The sequence below is a fragment of the Ammospiza nelsoni genome, chromosome 19, assembly GCF_027579445.1.
Source record: "Ammospiza nelsoni isolate bAmmNel1 chromosome 19, bAmmNel1.pri, whole genome shotgun sequence".
In the NCBI taxonomy this organism is placed as follows: domain Eukaryota; kingdom Metazoa; phylum Chordata; class Aves; order Passeriformes; family Passerellidae; genus Ammospiza; species Ammospiza nelsoni.
In genome coordinates this window covers 1,069,228-1,086,903 of record NC_080651.1, presented here as the reverse complement: position 1 = coordinate 1,086,903, position 17,676 = coordinate 1,069,228, and the positions used below count along the sequence as shown (strand labels likewise).

At 49.7% G+C, this 17,676-nt stretch overlaps 1 protein-coding gene across 2 annotated transcripts in view; it reads right to left on the bottom strand.

The window, feature by feature from the left end:
- Nucleotides 1–269: 269 nt before the first annotated feature.
- RGS9 (regulator of G protein signaling 9) overlaps nt 270–17,676 on the bottom strand; it is a 30,422-nt gene continuing 13,015 nt past the window's right edge. Inside the window, exons 8-17 of one of the 2 annotated variants that reach the window (XM_059486020.1) lie at nt 15,806–15,887; nt 14,856–14,918; nt 10,096–10,125; nt 9,446–9,507; nt 7,169–7,282; nt 6,181–6,296; nt 5,230–5,317; nt 4,592–4,730; nt 3,905–3,990; nt 270–2,865 (exon numbers count right to left, since the gene is read on the bottom strand). In XM_059486020.1, the coding sequence (XP_059342003.1) occupies nt 2,694–2,865; nt 3,905–3,990; nt 4,592–4,730; nt 5,230–5,317; nt 6,181–6,296; nt 7,169–7,282; nt 9,446–9,507; nt 10,096–10,125; nt 14,856–14,918; nt 15,806–15,887 (952 nt within the window). In that variant the 3' untranslated portion in view covers nt 270–2,693. Of the gene's footprint in view, nt 2,866–3,904; nt 3,994–4,591; nt 4,731–5,229; nt 5,318–6,180; nt 6,297–7,168; nt 7,283–9,445; nt 9,508–10,095; nt 10,126–14,855; nt 14,919–15,805; nt 15,888–17,676 lie in introns of both variants that reach the window. The other variant, XR_009419759.1, reaches the window with a different exon arrangement.

Here is a 17,676-nt window from a genome sequence, read left to right as displayed (position 1 = left end):
TGACTGGGGCTGGGCAGGCTCCAGCCCAGCTCAGCCAGCCCTCAGGACAAGCCCAAGCACAGACTGGACAGGACAAGGACAGCACATGCTGCATGCCACGTCCCCTCCCATTTCCCAAGGACTTAGTCCCAGCAAAATGAAATGCAGCTCAAGTGTCCAGGGAGAGGAGCTGAGAGCAGGGGCACGCACAGGACATGCACACACACATGCAGAGATGGCACACAGAAAGATGAGCACACTGAGACATCACAGAGAAGGATGGACTCGGCTTTTTTCTGTTTTCTACATTTATTTTTATTAGACAGATGAATGCATGGAAGCCATGGCCAAAAAAATTAAACAACACATGGAAACAAACAATTTCTCTGAGGCTGGCACAAAGTGAAGTTCAGCATGTACCAGGCAACTTTCCTCTTCAGGGACTGAGCAGCAGAGGATGAGGAGCAGAAGGCTGAGCTTTGACAGCTCCATCAGCCTGTGGCAAGGCAAAGACAGCTCCTGCCTGGGTGTGAAGGATGGCTGCTTGTTCCACATGCAAAAACTGGTGTTCTACATGCAGTAACTGGTGTTCCACATGCAATAACTGGTGTTCCACACAGTTCCTGGTGTAACTGGAGTTCCACAAGCACAGTGACTCCCGAGCATGCAGCACAACCCATGGCAGGGGAGCAGCGATGCCAAGCAGAAATGATAAAGAATCAGAGAAAGGAATGGATCCAGAGAACATAACAAGCAAAGCAGCAGACAAAATAGAAGTAGAATCAGAGGGACTGACGGGAACACACAGATTTGTTATTTATTATTTATACCCTGACTTGATCTTCCACATGTTCCTACATACTGGCAATCTCAACATGCTCAGTGCTCCATGTTACACAAACTCTGCAGAGACTCCAGAGCTCAGCACAACCCAGTGCCTTTGGGACAACCCTGCCAGGTTCTGGAGAGTTTTCCAGTGCTCTGATGTCCAAACAGGCTGAGGGTGCTCAGCACCTGATGTAACAAAGCCTTGGGGTTTAAATTTGAAAAAAGGCAGCCTGAGCCTGCTCCCCTGCCCAGCAGTGCAGAATGTGCCTGTGCTTCCAGCAGGAGTGAGAGCAACATCAGAGGGAAGGTCTGGGGTGACTCAGTTTGAATTCCTCTGAGGTTTATCGGTGATGGGGTAAGGAAGGGCAGGACAACCTCCCTGGCTCAGTGGAGGAGTGACTCCAAATCAGAGTGTCCAGCCCTGACCCTGCCATGGGGAGGGCCAGAGTCACTGCTGGGGACACACTGCCATCATGACTGTCCCCTGTTCACAGGGAGTTGCCCTGCAAGGACCCCAGGGCCTGCAAGCACCCCACTATCCAAGGGCTCCCGTTCCCTGCCAGCTCTCTCCTGAAGCTGCTCCATCCCTGGGAGTGCCCAAGGCCAGGCTGGATGTGGCTCTGAGCACCCTGGGACAGTGGAAGGTGTCCCTGTCCATGGCAGGGGGTGGAATGAGATGAGCTTTAAGATCCCTTCCAATCCAAACCATTGTGGGATTCTACGATCTCCCACTTTCTGTAAAATCCCATCACTATTAAAAAGGGATGAACAATGTGAACTGGAGAGAGGCAGCATCCCAAACCTCAGTGCTTCCACCCAGTTTCTTTCCTTCCCCAAAATTTTAACAAACAAGGAAACTTTTCTGTCCCTTCAATTCCCTTTACTGGGCTTTGCAGGAATCTTCACACTTCTGGTAACCATTGGCCTGGTCCAGGCATGCTGGGCTTTTCCAGCAAGGCCTGCAATCTTTATCCCTGAGCTCTTTAGCACTAATGTGGTATTTTAGCTTGCCTTATTCTAAAGCAAGAAAAAGCTTTAGAGCAAAAGAAAAAGAAAATACTACCTAAAGTTGAAATCTGCTCTCAACACCTCTACCTGTTCTCCCTTGCCTCTGGGCTACAAGCCAGTGACAACTGCAGCTACCTCCTGTTGGATTTTTAACAACAGAAAATAGAAGAGCAGGAAAAAGACAAGACAAGAGGTGGGAAGGACTGGATAAAACCTCTCTTGGCTCTGGCAAGGGGCAGCTCTCTGCACCTGCACACCCAGCTCACAGCACAGGAGTCACAGGGAGAGCAGAGCAGAGCTGATCATCTCCAGCGTGCCAGGGGATGTGGGAGTGTCATTCAAATTCAGAAGGGCAGCTAAACCTTCAGAAATGCTCCTGCTGCTGCTCCCACAAGCAGCTCCTGTGCCTGTGGTGCAGGACTCTTGGAGTGGGGGTGTGGGGGCTCCTTTCAGGGGGTGCCCTGGGAGGGTGCAGAGCCCCCCATGGGATGGAGGCCAGCAGGGACTCTCTGGGCTGGGTCACCTCGCCCTGCTCGCAGGGTCATCCCCTTAGGGCCAAGGCAGGCTGGTCTGAACCCACTGGGGCACAGCTCTGCCCTGCCCTGGAGCAGCAGGGACAGGCAGCCGGGCTCTGCAGCCTCCCGGGGCTGTGGGGGCATCTCCCCTCCTGGGTGTGCAGGGTGCTGCCCCCGAGCCTGGCACAGCAGCCTGGCACTGCCCGGGAAGGGACATCTGCTCTCCAGCAGCCATGGCAACGTGCGGGAGCTGGCAGAGCCCAGAGCCGGCCCGGGAAAGCTGAAGCAGCACTGACACCTTCAGGAAGGGGAGGCGAAGCTCAGCCCGGCCTCGCCTTGTCTTTTCCCTGCGGGGCTCAGAGCCTACTTGGGAGGAGCTTCCTTCTGCAGCTGGTTCCTGCGATCCAGCTTGCTCATGACCTGCGTGATGTCCACGGTGTTGGCGGCTTCCCTGGCCTTGGCCTCTTCCTCCTGCTGCCTCAGGACGATGGGGCTGGGGCTGGAGCGCAGGTGGCGGCGTCCGAACAGACCCGTGCTGGGCAGAGACAGGGCAAGGACAGGGTTACTGAGGAGAAGGGCACCAAAACCTCCCCCTGGCAGGCAAAGTGACCCGGCAGGACCAGCTGGGACACAGAGATGGCCAAAGGAGTGACCCAGCAAAGTGCTTTGAACAGCACTGGGTGAGTCAGTGTCACACACAAGCTACAGGACTGCTAAAAGTGTCCAAGTCCTGCTGCTGAGGGCACACAGACACTCATCACTCAGAGCCCATCACTCAGACCAGAGCCACATTGTCACAGACAATCTTCTATGAAAAATCCTTTCCTTAAGATTTTTCCTCCTGAGAAGCTGAGAGGCCTCAGGAACAAAATGTAAACAATGATTATCTGCTGCTGTGGAATGCAACAGGTGCATTTTTGATTGATCTGTGTGAGTTGTTTTTACTTGATAACTAATGACAGCTACTTGTGTCGAAGCTGTAAGCAGTCACAAGATTTTATTATCATTCTATTCTTTTTTTTTTTGCAAGCTTTCTGATGTTTCTTTTCTATTTCTTTAGTACAGTTTTGATATATCATTTTCTTTTAATATAATATATATCATAAAATAAAAAATCAAATTTCTGAAACATAAAGTCAAGATTCTCATCTCTTCCCTCATCCTGAAACCTCTACAAACACTACCACACAGATCCCATGGATTATCCCAGACCTTGGGTCTGTCTCTGGCAGCCAAGGTTTGGTGGGCAGAAGTTTTCCCATGCTCAGGACACCAGTGCTGTCTCCTTCCAGGAAAGGAGCCCTGAATTAATTCAACAATCCCAGCCCTTCTCAGCAGACCCAGCAGAGAAGGCAGCTGAGCAATCAGCAGCTCCACTCCTGTTCACAAGCCTTTTCCAAAGGGCTCATGAATAAACAGCACCATCAGTCTCAAAGCAAAGCATCTTCTCAGTGCAAAATTTTATTTAATTAAGAGAACATCTAAATCATAGTAATTTTGCTGCAACTTGGGCTTTTTCTACCCTTGCTACAACAAGAAAAACAAACCCCACAATTACAGCCAGTTTCACTTGCCTTTTTTTGACACCCTCTTGTGGCACAACAGCCTTGGCCAGCATTTCCTTGTATATTGGAGACTTTAAATAGCGGCCATAGGAGTCCTACTAGGAGAAAAAAGAGACACTGGTAGTTATGGGCTGCAAACACCCTTATTAAAATCACCACCAAATGCAGCTGCTCAGGAGCCAGGGAGGCTGGGAACTGGATAATCTCCCCCAGCAGCTCAAGGGACTTTGCATCTTTCAGGCAAATGTAGCTATTTAAACCAATATCCTTTCATCTGGCTGGAAAATTCCCAGGATTTTCCATCTCACAATAAAGCTTCACAGGTAAGACCCAGATCAAAAGATCTGAATGAAGCTTAGCCTGGGTCAGGAGGGTCTCAGAGTAACTGCAAGGTGAGGAGCTTGTGTTCCAGGAGCCAAACTTTTCAAACTGGGTGAAAATCAGTCCAGTTCTGCTGCTTCCATGGAAGCTGGAATTGAAAGCAGGACCTGCAGCAGCCCCCTGACCCCACCACCTTGGGGACAGGCTGAGAGGGAAGGAGCAGCAGCAAAATACCAATGCCTGAAGCAGCACTTGCTTCCCTCAGCAAATTTGAGGGATTTTCACACAAAGGCCCCTTGAAAGGGACAGCTGATAGCACACAAAGGCTCTGGAAGGGCTGGAATCCCCCTCAGGCTCTGGCAGCAAATAACAAACCTTTTTCATCAGCATGTAGATGTGGGTCTGAGCAGCATCCAGAACATATCGATGAGGGTGCTCCAGGCCCTTGACTGTGATGCCCATTGTTTTGCCATCGATGTTAATCCAGCGCCTCGCTCCCGGAGCCAGGAACAGCCTGCCAGGAGGAGCAATCAACAGTGCCATTAGCAGCTGGAGAATCCACAGACTCCTGTCTGTGCACGAAAGGAAAAGTCCCTTCAGCTCCCTGCTGCAATTTGCTGTCCTGATCTTGGGCAATCAATGTTCTCTTCATCAGAGACTCAGTGCACTCACTTCCTCTTGCACATAACTTTAGCTCCCTGGAAGCAAAAAGCCTCTCCCCGCTTTGCTTGTGGCAGCCTCAAGAACTTTGCTATTCCATACCAATATTTAAATTACATCCTAAGACTGAAATATAACAGAGAACAGAGAGGAAAAGTAAATATATACTAAAAAAACACTTCTACTTTCATCTTCAAAAATCTCCTTTCCTGTGTGGGGACAAAAGACAGCCACAACTGATAACAGCCTACACGTAAAAACCTTAGGAATAGATCATTTGGAGAATGAGAACCTGTGGAAGGTGATGGGACTCAAGCACAAAGAGTTAAAGAGTGGAAAGTTTTCACACTCACTTGTAGATTTCTTCTGCTTTTTCTTTGACCTTGGATTGGTCTCCATACTTGAGATCCTCACAGGCTTCCCAGAAACCCAGATTCTCTCCTGCATGACAAGGGCACAATCAGCAGAGAATGAGATTGAGGAAAACACAATCCCATTTATTAACTCCTGGATTTGTCTGGCACAATTTGCTGACCCCAAAGCAGCCTCTCCAATTGACTGAAAGAGGAAAACAGCTTTCCCCTGTTCTCTGCCCACTGACACCTCTGAGAACTTGTGAGCTCAGCCAGTTCCCTTCTCTGGGAGCAGTCAGAGAATCAGGGAATGCTCTGGGGTGGAAGGGACCTGAAATTCCATCTCAGTCCCATGGGCAGGGACACCTTCCAGATATCCCAGGCTGCTCCAAGCCCTGTCTGACCTGGCCCTGAACACATCCAGGGGCAGCCAGAGTGTCACTATAGAACACGAAACAAGATGAGCACACACACTGCTGCTCTCAAGGGGAAGAAAAGGGAAGTTTATTTTCTGACTCTAACATTTACAGTTTTCCAAAAGTGACAGTGGGGTGTCATTTCCAAAAGGGACAGGAGGGTGACAGTGCCACCTCTCCAATGACACTGGACAAACTAACAGTCTATCAAATTTCTCTTCTTCCATAAAAGAATGTAAAACAATGAGGTATTTACAGAAAGCGTGTGAGAAAGTTTGCTACAAGAATGCAAACATCAGAAGGCTTAGAAAATCTTAAAAAATCTAAAAAAAATCTTAAAAATTCTTTAAAAACCCTGTGCCAGGTCCTCTCCACCCTCACAGGGCAGAATTCCTTCCTAAAATGCAATGTAAACCCTCTGAGGCTGGGCTGTACCGTGTGTCCTGTGCCACTAGATGGAACCGCCTGCCCTGGCTGCAGAGCCTGCAGCAGCCGTGTCACCTCAGCCTGGGGACACGGGGACACTGCCACCCACCGCTGAACTCCTTCTTCAGGAAGAGCTGGAAGTTCTGGCGGCCCTTGGGGTCCCGGATCAGCTCGCTGAAGTTGAAGGCCCATCGCTCCACGCGCGTCCTGGTGGGCACCTCCACCCTGCACGGGGAGAACACAACAGCACCGCTGCTTCCTCTCATTAGCAGATTAATTAAAACCAAAATGCCCTTTGCTGCAGTGCCAAGGGACTTCTCAGCATTCTCTTGTTTTCCAGAGTGGTGTAATGAGCTCCTGAAGTCAAGCCACTAAGTAAGTTGTAATTAAACAACTCGGGGCACAGCAGGATGAGGATTTAACTGGGATTTCTGCAGCTCTCAGGGACAGCCCAGCCTTGCCCTGAGGTTTGACTCAGTCCCACCCTGGAGGAGGCACTGGTGGCTGCCCAGAGCTTTGCTTCTCATGAAGGCACACAGTGCAGGCATCCCTGGGGATGTCTGATGGGATTCAGTGAGTCCAGGATTGCTCTCTCAGAACCACGGAGATGTTGGAAGCTCCAAGCCACTGTGTAATTAGCAAACCCTATCCAAAGGGAAAACCAAGGGAGGCCTCAGAGAAGGGATGGACCACCAGTGTGTGCCTCCCACCCAAAGCCTCTCCTAAGGAAGCCTGAGGGGTGAGCAAAGAGCAGGGGAGCAGCTGAAGCCTGAGCTGCTCCTGTTCCATTCAGTGCTGGTCGAGGTGGAACAGGACTCACCCTTCACTCATCCAGGGAGGATCAGACCCACCAGCAGGGCTGAGTGCACACTCCCATCATCAGCTCAGCAATTTCTGTGATGTTAAGGAAGGCTCCACTTGAAGAAGGCAGTGCTGAAAGTTCAGCATGGAGTACTCCCAATTTCAAAACAAGTTTGAAAGGGAACACTTCTCTGTGATCAGATACCACAACGAAAATCAGTGCTTCCCTTTCCTGATTTCTATCAGTGTAAAGGTCACTGTAAACCACAGGTTGGCAAAACAACAGAAATACATACAGCTTTGCATTGAGGTCCCAAAAGTCAGGGTCATCTGATATCCAAGGGTTGCTGGGGAGACATCCAGACAGGATGGGATCATTGGAGAGGAACTGCTCAGAGTACTTCACAACCCTGCAACAAATCCAAAATCAAAACATGAATTTGGAAGGCAGAATTACAGCCCCATTATAGCCAAATAACAGATTACAGATCTCCTCAGAGGTGCAGGACTCTCAGCACAGGGATCTGGAAGGTGGCCTCTGCCTTCCCAGAAAAATCAATTCATTAGCTCAGGTAATCTTTTCCATTTCCCAGCAGAAGTCTCCTTTTGAAGCAGTGAATTTGTCCATTCAAATATAAGGAGGTACAAGACTCTTCCATCACCTCCTTCTGCCTTTTCATTTCAGGGAAGAGAGATTTAGGACTCCAAGGAGAGTTTCTGTCTCCTGTTCTCAGCTGGCCAGGGCCTGATCCTGCCCTGCTCTGGGGGGAAAGTGTCAGGGAAAGGAACACAGGGGTTGTGCTCACCCAGGTGGGTTCTCAGCCTTCCCATGGGCCATGGGAGAGCTCAGGGAGCTCAGGGAAAGTCAGGGAATGCTGAGGGCTCATGCCAGCTTCTCCTTTCCTCCATCACCCACCACAGGGCTCATTCCTCTGCGAGTGGCTCTGAGGGCTTGGCACAAAGCAGAGCTGCCTCTCTCCCATCAGGAACCAGACAAACACTTCTCCTACCTTCTAACTTGGCCAGACTTCTAATTACAACTGATTTCACTAATGCCCTGGAATTTTAGCTCCAGCCTCCCTTTTTCATTCTTGAAAAAAAAATAAAAATCTTCTGGTTTCTGCATTTAAAATTCCTTGCAGGCCAAAGTGCTTTGATGTGCTCAGAGCTGGGAGTGCAGTGTCCAGGAGCCCGTTGCTAACAGGCACCTTGGCACTCATCCTGCAGTTCTACAGAGCCAACCACAGGGCTGGCACACAGCTGCCCCATCCTCCCTTCCCACTGGGAATGCCCAGGCATCCAGCACCTGCACTGGCCACTCCAGCCCATGATCAAGCAAATCTAAACCTGTCAGCTCAGGTAGCACTGCTGTGTGGTCCTGAAGTGCTTTGCAGCTTCTCCCAAATCACTGCAATGCTCTCAAGCATGCACACTGCCCAGTTGCTGCTCAAATCCTCATTAATAACAATTTGATTTGGACCCAACCCTGAAGCTGACACTCTGGAGTTCCAAAGTCCCTGAGATTTTTGATGCAGGTGATAAGCATCATCCCACCAAACTAATGAGAAAAAACCTCCATTGCCAAACAGTGAAACACCACAAAATTGCTGGAAAACAGCCAGGGGTTCCCAGCTCCAGCTCACAGCTTGGAGAATTGAGGCAGCAGAGTTTTAACTGACCTGCAAGTCAGTGACAAAATGAACATTCCCTGAGCTGTGCAGGGAATTGGCCACTGAGCATGGGGCAGAGCCAGCCCAGCCTCCCTCCAGAGCTCTGGGTAGGAAGATCTGCCTCTCCAACCCCAGTGCCCTGCAAGCTGTGGCTCTCAGAAGACTCTCTCTTTCACCCATCCCATTCATCCAAGATTATTCCCCAGGGAAATGGCCTGAGCACTTTGTGTATGTCAGATGTGACAGGAATCCCTGGTGGCAATGGCACATCCCTGGTGGCAATGGCACATCCCTGGTGGCAATGGCAGTGCACCAGGAGGTTGTACCTCAAGGAGCCTGGTCAGCACAGCAGGAATGCCTCTGGCACACACACCAGTGCCTATAGCCAGGGCTGGAGGCTTCATCAAGGATGTGACCAGGAAACTCTCCCACTGGGAAGGGGAATTGCTGATTAATTGCTTGGGTGCTCATGGGGAGGCTGCTTCCCTCTGCAGGGTCACACAGCCAGAGGCGAGCACCACCATGGGGCAGGGACAGCCCAGGGTGGGGAGCAGGGACAGGAGGGTCAGTCTGTCCTGCTGGCTGCTCCTTCTGATGGACAGACACACTGCTGGATCCTCCCAGGCATCACAGCTGACCAGGGCAGTGTCAGCATCTCCTGATCCCAGTGGGATTCTCAGCCAGAGGTTGGTGCTGCTCTGCAGCAAAGCTCCCAGGGAGCCTCTTCATCCTGCTGGGACTCTGATCCCTCCTCCTCCTCCCAGACAGCCCAGACAGCACTGGGCCACCACATGGATGCCCTGGCTGAGTCACCAGCTGCCAGAGCAGACAGCTTCATCAGCTCATCAGGAGATAAGCACTGCAGACTAATTAATGTGTGGACAGAAGGAAATCAGGACTTACCCTCCAAGAGAGACAGAAGATTTCACTCTGGTCTTCAGGATGGCCTGCTGATAGTACATGATCTGAGGGATCAGACATGGCCATGGTTAGGAGCACAGAGGTTTGAGGATAAGGCCTATCTAAACCTCAGACTGCTTCTCTCCCAGGTAGTGGGGCTAATTACAGCAGGGACTGATTCTTCCCTAATTAGTGCATGCCCAAGGAACCCCAGGATCCCTGAATTGTCTCAGTAAAATGTCTGTTTTCACTGAGCTCACTGCAAACATCACAAACTCACTTTGCAATGTGCAAGTAATTAAAAAGCACTCCCCATGTTATATAGAAATTGAATAATAGCTCCCATCCTCAGCACCTACAAATGCTCTGGATGATTTAGCATGTAATTAGCACTGATTCTTGGCTGTCTCTGCGCTGGCGCCACCGTGATTTCCCCACCACTAATTTGGATCTATTGGATTTCAGCCCTGGTGTCTGTCCTTGCCTGAGCCTTCCCGTCACTGGGAGAGCTGCAGTGGGAGGGAATGGCCTGAAATTAATTTGATAAAAGCTCCATGAGGCAGGGATTCTGCTTTGCAAAGAGCCCATGCCCTGCACAGAGGGCTTTGAGCCACACTGGATGAACACTGAGAAGTGAGGGAAGCACCACTCACCTCTCTCCTGTAGAATTCCATTGTATTTTTCTGTAAAATATTTAAAAAAAAAAAAAAGAATCGTTACATTGGGATGGGTGCTTACATTTGTTTTTTTGGGTTTTTTTAGCCATGGAAACACCGTTGCAGCGCTGCCGTTGTGCAGCACTCTCCAATTAATTCTGATTACAATTAAAATCAAACACAGCAGCTGAGCTAATCAGGGTATCATCAAAGCTAAGAGCATCCCCACACGGTAAATTGTCCCATTAGCTGTATTTACTGTTTAGCATTGCTTCTCCCATCACAGGCTGCCTGTATGCCTTCAATTAAGGGGTTATTCTAATGGAGCTAAAATAGATTCATTTACGAGACACAGATTAGATCATTCAATATTAGCTAAAGGAGACAGGAACCAACACATTGCAAAATATAAACACCACAATTAAAAGCCTCAGAAGCAGTATCTGCTGTGCAAAGGGTGTTTAGGTTGTGATTTGAATAACTCAGCCCATGTTACATGTCATCCACAAATGAGCAGGCAATCGAAGGCAAGGAATTAACTGCAGGGTGTTTATTCCCACAGCTTCCTTTGAAGCACAGTTATTTGTGTGGAATAAACTGCAGAAGGGAGAAGGAAAGACAGGCTAAGTCAGGGATGCTCCCAGCAAGCCTTTAAAGGCTCAGGAAGGGTTTCAGTTGCTCAGCTCCTGTTTCAGTCAAGACCTGCACCCCAAAATTATTCCATCAAATGAGTCCTGTGGCAGGTGGGGTCTGCAGAGTGCCTTGGAGAAGTGCAGCTTGTGAGGGATGAGGGATGAAGATTCTGGTACTGAATGGCACAGGCAGCTCTGCTCTCCCCTCACCTGCACCCCAAACTGCCCCTGCTTTGGGAAAGGCAAGATGCTCCCCAGGCTTCTTTGTGGGGACACTGATCTGCTTTTGCACTTTAATCACCATCCTGCTCAGGAGGGAGAAATTCTTCTCCACAACGCAGAAAAACACCCCCAGCTCTGGTTCTGAGATCCCCACTCACCATTTCAGCAGCAGGAGCCAGAAATGCAGCAGAGCCCAATCCCTACAGCCCCACCACAGAGCCAGCCCTGACCCTGACCCAGACCCAGCCTGGGCACCAAAAAAGGTCCTGGCAGTGGTGTTGTGATGGGAGGAAGCTTTTCCTGCTGGGAATGCCATGAGCAGCTCTGAGTGGGCAGCACAGCCCATCTCACAGGGACAAACAGGACAGCAAACCCAGCAGTGATGCTGTGCTGGCCCTGTGGGACACATCAGGGGACAGACAAAGCTCCAGGACAGCAGGATCCTTGCTCACAGCCTCCCCTGCTGATTCACAAGCTCCTGGCACACCCTGGTAAATGATGGAGGAGCTGAGGAACAGCCAGGAATCAGCTGCATCCCTGATTCCAGGCCACCTTCCATTCCTCCCCTCATTTCTACAGTGTCATTGTTTCAGACAGACTGCAGAAATGGAAGGGAAAATCCCCTGTTTGCACAGTGAAATTTATTCTATTTCCTGCCCTAAAGTGTCCTGTTTGGAGTCCTGTGTTAGTGCCCTCCTGCACAACAGGAGTTCTCTGTCTCCCTGGGGAATGTGAGACACAAACCAGGCCTCATCACATTTACAAGTGCCAGCTGAAGGGCTCCATTAGATGGAACTTGTGGCCAGAGGAGTGATTCCAACACGTTAAAATCCTTTAAAAACCCCTATTTTCTTCCACTTTTTTTGCCAGCTGGGGCCTCAGACAGGCCTGGTGCAGTGGGGAAGGAGAAGTGGGTGCTGGCACAGTGGCTCGAAGGCAGCTCACGTGGCAGGAAAGTGCTGTTATCTTCTAGAGGGGCCTGGCAGCACAGCACACACACGAGACAAACAGCTGTGGGAAAGAGAAAGAGAACACAGTGAGTGAAATCTTATACAGAGACAGAAAGGGGTCAATTAAAATGCCATCACAACAGGATAATTATATGTGGGTGAAGAAAAATCAGCAAACAAGGGAAGATTTGATTTTTTTTAAGTGCCCCACACAGCAAGGATCCCCGCCTGGCACAGTCAGTGTGGTGGGCAGCTGCTCCTGGGAAAACAAGGGGGCTTTGCCAAGGCTCCAGGTGGGGAGGGGATTTGCTTAAACTGTCCCAGAGAGGGGCTGAGCATCTCTGAGCAGTGCCACAAACTGAACTGCAGCAAATCCAAGGGGAGCCCAATGCTGAGCACCTGAGAGGCTGCAGATGCTGGCTGTGCTCAGCCCCTTCCAGCTCTCAAATCAGCAGGGACTGGGAGGAATCTCAGCTCTTTCACCCCAGAGCTGCTCATAATTTCATTTCCCTTTCTCCCAGCGCCCCCAGTTCCCATTCAGAGCTGCTGCAAGTGGCCCTGGGCACTGTCCCTGTCCCACTGAGCACTGCCAGCTGTGCCCACCCTCCCTGACCCCAGCACTGCCTGCAGCAGTGCCAAAGTGCCCTGCACCACCCACCCACTCTGCCTCTTTTGGAAGGAAATCATCTTTGGAACAAAAGAGTGGTTTCTCATAATGAGATTAATTTTGCAATGCCCTTATAATGAGTGACTTATCCCAATTACTGCAGCCTCCAAACCCAACATGGCAATTACTGCAAGGCTTCAGTCTGTCCCAAGTGAGTGCCACGAGCTGTGCCACATCCTGTGACACCCCTGAGTGCCCTGGTCACAGCCTGTGCCACCAGCTCTGAGCTCCCTGGGCACTGCAGGGCCAGGAGCTGCTCAGAGCCCTGCCTGTTTATCTCCCTGTGCTTTCCAAACTTGTGATGATGCAGCAGAACTTTATCAGGCAAACTGGCAGGATTTATGAAATTAAAGGCCAGCAGTGACTCGTTGATCTGTGGCTGATTTGCTGCACACAACAAACCAGGGCACTTCATTCAGCAGCCCCTGAGGGCAGCACAGGGATTTTTGGGGGAGTTAAAGCTCTTTTAGAAGGACTCTGGCTCCAGAGGCTGTGCAGGTTCCTGCAGGCACTCAGGGCTCATTCTCAAGCACTGAGGCTTGGTGTGAGCCTGAAAGCCAGCAAAACAAGGCTAAAACATCCCTTAATTATCTGTTCAATGGGTGGCTACTTCTGCCTGAACCCCTAACACACTCTAACCACGAGGTTTGCCCATGGATCAGCGATAAAAGTCCTTCAGAGGAATCTGAGCACCTGTTTATCCCTAGAGGACCCTATCTGTGAGGGAGGAGCAGCCCACCAAAGGGTCTGAGCAAGAGAAGGAGAGATGTTCATGCTAATGTCAGCTTCAAAGAAATCAGGAATTCATTCTTTTCTTTCCTTCTCAACTGCCAAGATAAAAAACTCCATAATTTGGCCAACAAAGTGAGGGTAGATTGAGCAGGAGCAGGGACACAAACCAGAGCTTCGCCCATTTATTCTTCCAAAGGCTGCTGAGACACAGGTGTTGGTGAGAGTAGAGGACAAAAATAAAGCTGCTGGTCCAAAAAGGGGCTCCATGAGGGCTCTTGGCTGCCTCTTGGATTCTCAATCACTCTTTCAAAATCAAAGGAGGAGCAAGGAGAACCTTCCCTCCTCAGCTCAGCCTCCAGAGGGGAGAATGGCAGGGAAGTCACCCCAAAGCTCAGAGAAGGAGAATGGCAGGGAAGTCACCCCAAAGCTGTGTCCTTTCATTTCTGCCCTCCTTGGAGCCTCCCCTGTCTCTCATGGCCAGGGGAAAGTGGGCAGAGACCCCTCAGCTCCCTCCCCTGTGCTACCAGGCACTGGCAGCTCTTCAGGCCGTTTGCAAACCTAAAATCCCTTCCATGTCAGCTGTAAAACTGTGGGTGAGAAGTTGGCCCACTCCTCTTTCTATCCCTCTCCCTTTCCACTACTTCTTTACTCTTAAAAAAAATAAAATAAAATAAAAAAGGCTTTTCAGCAGCTGCTACTTACAGCAAGAACAAAAAATAAAATACATCCCAAGCCTACACTTTGCTGCTTTTCAGTCTCTATAGCAACAGAACACAGCTGGCCCAAGCAATTTTCCTGCCTTGGCTGGAGGTGTTTAAAGGCTGCTACAGCAATGGGAAGTTGTGGGAGCACTGTGAGGGTGATGGCAGAAACATTTGCACTGAATTGCTGAGAGATGTTTTGACTTTGCTTCCAAATGAACATTGTTAAGGGCACAAAGACAGGATCACCTCAGAGGGCTGATGGGGAAAGGGAACAGCAGCTCCAGTTCCTCATCCACTGAGAGGATCTGTGTGATTTCAGACCAGTTCACCCAGTCACAGCCCTCACAATCTCCATTCACTGATTCTGTTTCTTTGTGGCCTACAATATGCATTTTTGGCAACATTTTGTGTCTCCACCACACCAACTTCTTCATCTTCTTACCACACATTAATTTTCCTCTGGGAGTTATTCTGTAATTTGATTTTAAACCTGGATCTGTGCACTGACCCTTTACACCCCACAAAGTTCATTCAGCACTCATACAAAGGAGCACCTGGGGACAGAGGATTCCTCAGTTCAGCTTCACCAGCAGAGAAAACATGTCCTGCAGCCAAGCACTCACACCAACTGGTGTGGCAGGAAAGCTGACAAAGCCTTTTCAAGGCAGAAGGAGCTGCCAAAGCCATTTTGAGAGAGCCTCAACTCTGCCCTGTTCTGCTGCTAGAGCTGAGCTGTCACACTCAGCCTGCAGTGCCCAAAAAATGACAAACCCAGGGACATTTTCTGGGCCCTGCCCCACAGATTCAGTAGGTGTGTAAATGAAACCCAGCCCTGTCTCACCTGGTTTACCTTATTTTCATTGGGATCTGTGACTCGGTCTATTCCGTACTCGAGGGCGCTCAGCATGCCTGGCTGTGGTGAACAACAAACAGAGCTTTGGAACTCATTTGGTTCAAAGGCACAAATGCAGGAGGAGACCCCCAGGCCTCCACTGGCAGCAGCTCCCAGCCAGCAGTGCCTTGGGAACCCCCAGATTTGGGAATGCCCCTCTTCAAGCTGCAGCTGGAACTCTGTCCCTTGCAGCTTTGGGAACAACCAGTTGTGGGAATCCACAAAATCATAGGGTTTTGGGAAAGCTGCAAAAGGCCTCAGAGACAACAGAACTGTGATTAGAGCTAAGCAGCAGCCATGAGATTGGTCAGCAGAAAAATTATTTAAACTGTAGAAAAGCAAGGACAAATAGAACAATGGTCTGTGTATTAATGCTTGTCTAGAACAACTCTCTAAGCTACAGAAAAGTTTATCTAGTGAGATATTAGGAAGTTTGAAGCTTAATAATGGAGCTCTGTGCATTGTGTGTTAAGGCTCACAAGCAGGTATTGTATTTGAAATAAGCAAGCATTGTTTTAACCAATGTGCTTATAGTGGTTAGATAGAACTACTGTCAATGTGCTTTTGCTTTGTGTGATTGGTCAAGAAGCTTATAAAGTGAGTTGTAACATGAAGTTCTTGGTCTGCTGCCTGGGATGTGAGCTGGTGGCATCTTCCCATTGCCATAACCATGTAATGAGACTGACGCTGGAAAATAAAACAGTTCAAGGCTGTTCCCAGCAGCCCCATCCCATTGGGGATTTGTACAGAGCCCCCAGCCAGCGATACCAAGGGAAGGTGGTGGGGACTGAGGGCAGCTCTGGGCTGCCCTGCCCTGGCACTCAGCCCTTTCCACAAGGGAGTTTGTCCCAGGTGGCTGCAGGGAGGGCAGCACCAGTCACTGCAGTCACCCTGTGCCCCCTACTCACAGGAGTTCTGTTCACAAGCCAGTAGGCTCTCTCCTGGCAGTCCAGGGCGTACCTGTCCTCCTTCTTCCGCTCCTTCCCTGCCCTGCAAAGCCAAGAACAGGGGAATTCAGCAGTTCTGCCCTCATGAATCAGTGGGATGAGGAGCAGGGCACACCTCCAGCCTGCCATGCCCCGTGGGTCCCAGCCTGACTGAGCCAGCACTGCCCCGATGCCAGCCCTGCCCACATCCTGTCCTGGCTAATTCTGGGCTGCACATCATCTTCACATGGCCACACATGACTCTGCCTTTTGAGAAATCATCATCATCATCTTCCTGAGCTGAGCTGGGAGCAGGCACATCCCCTTCTGGCACAGACACATTTTATCAAAAATCCTTTCCTTAGGATCTTTTCTACTGAGAAGCTGAGAGGGCTCAGGAACAAAATGTAAGCATTGATTATCTGCTGCTGTGGAATGCAACAGGTGCATCTGTGATTGGCCCATGTTGGTTATTTCTAATTAATGGCCAATCACAGTCAGCTGGTCAGTCACAAGATTCCCTTTCCTTTCCTTTCCTTTCCTTTCCTTTCCTTTCCTTTCCTTTCCTTTCCTTTCCTTTCCTTTCCTTTCCTTTCCTTTCCTTTCCTTTCCTTTCCTTTCCTTTCCTTTCCTTTCCTTTCCTTTCCTTTCCTTTCCTTTTCCCTTTCCTTGAAATTTCCTTTCCTTGAAATTTCCTTTCCTTGAAATTTCCTTTCCTTTCCCTTTTCCTTGAAATTTCCTTTCCTTTCCTTGACATTTCCTTTCCTTGACATTTCCTTGAAATTTCTTCTCCTTGAAATTTCCTTTCCTGGAAATTTCCTTCCCTTTCCTTTCCTGGAAATTTCCTTTCCTTTCTTCTGATAAAATCCTTTATTCTGTCCTTTTAGTATAGTTTTAATATAACATATATCATAAAATAATCTAATATATCTAATAAAATAATAAAATTCAGTCTTCTGAAACATGGAGTCAGATTCTCATCTCTTCCCTCATCCTGGAACCCCTGTGAACACCACCACACCCTTCTTAGGCACACAGCCTCTCTGCTGACCTGTCCCCAGTCCTGCTGCTTCACCTCTGTCCCTGTCCCATGTCCCAAGGGCTGCCACCCAGAGATACACCCTGGACATGTCTCAGCCCTGTCTCTCAGTAAAGCAGAGGCATTTCTCAGAGAAACTGCTTGGAAATGGTTCTGAGGAGGCTTCCCAGGCACTAAAACCCAAATCACCTCCACAATTAAACAGAGGAGGCACTAGCATGGTTTGGGCTCGGACCAACGAATTCTTTCCCAGAAAAGTCCTGAGCACAATTTGGGATTTAGCACGGGGAAGGGAACATTCCCAGCAGGCTGTTTGCATGTGGCCTCCCTGCTGTGGTCACAGGCTGGGTGCCGTGCCCCAGTCTGCCCCAGCAGCACCATCAAACAGCCTCAGACAGGTTTAATCTGCTGCTTCAGACACAGCCTGGGCATCTGACTTTGAAACTGCATTTGGCATCTCTGAGCCCAAGTCTGCCCTCAGTTTACAAGAACAACAGTCTGGTGTTTAATGAGAGTTATCTGATGAGCTGCACTCCCAGGACTTGGCTGCCAGCCCAGGGCACACAGAGGCTGAGGAGCAGCAGAGCCACTGCCTGCCCTGCCAGGAGGGAAAGGAAGCTAACAGCGCTCCACAGAAGCAGGAAGGATCTCTAAAAGAATATTCCCATCTCATGTTCACCAAGTTTCCTGGGAATTTGAAGGTTTCAGTTGTAAAATCAAGTTATTTTAGCTGGGTACTGAAGTATGCACTTCAGTTTTCTCCAGAAGTTCCTGCTGGGACCATTTACTGTTTCTTGATTCTCCACTCAGCTGA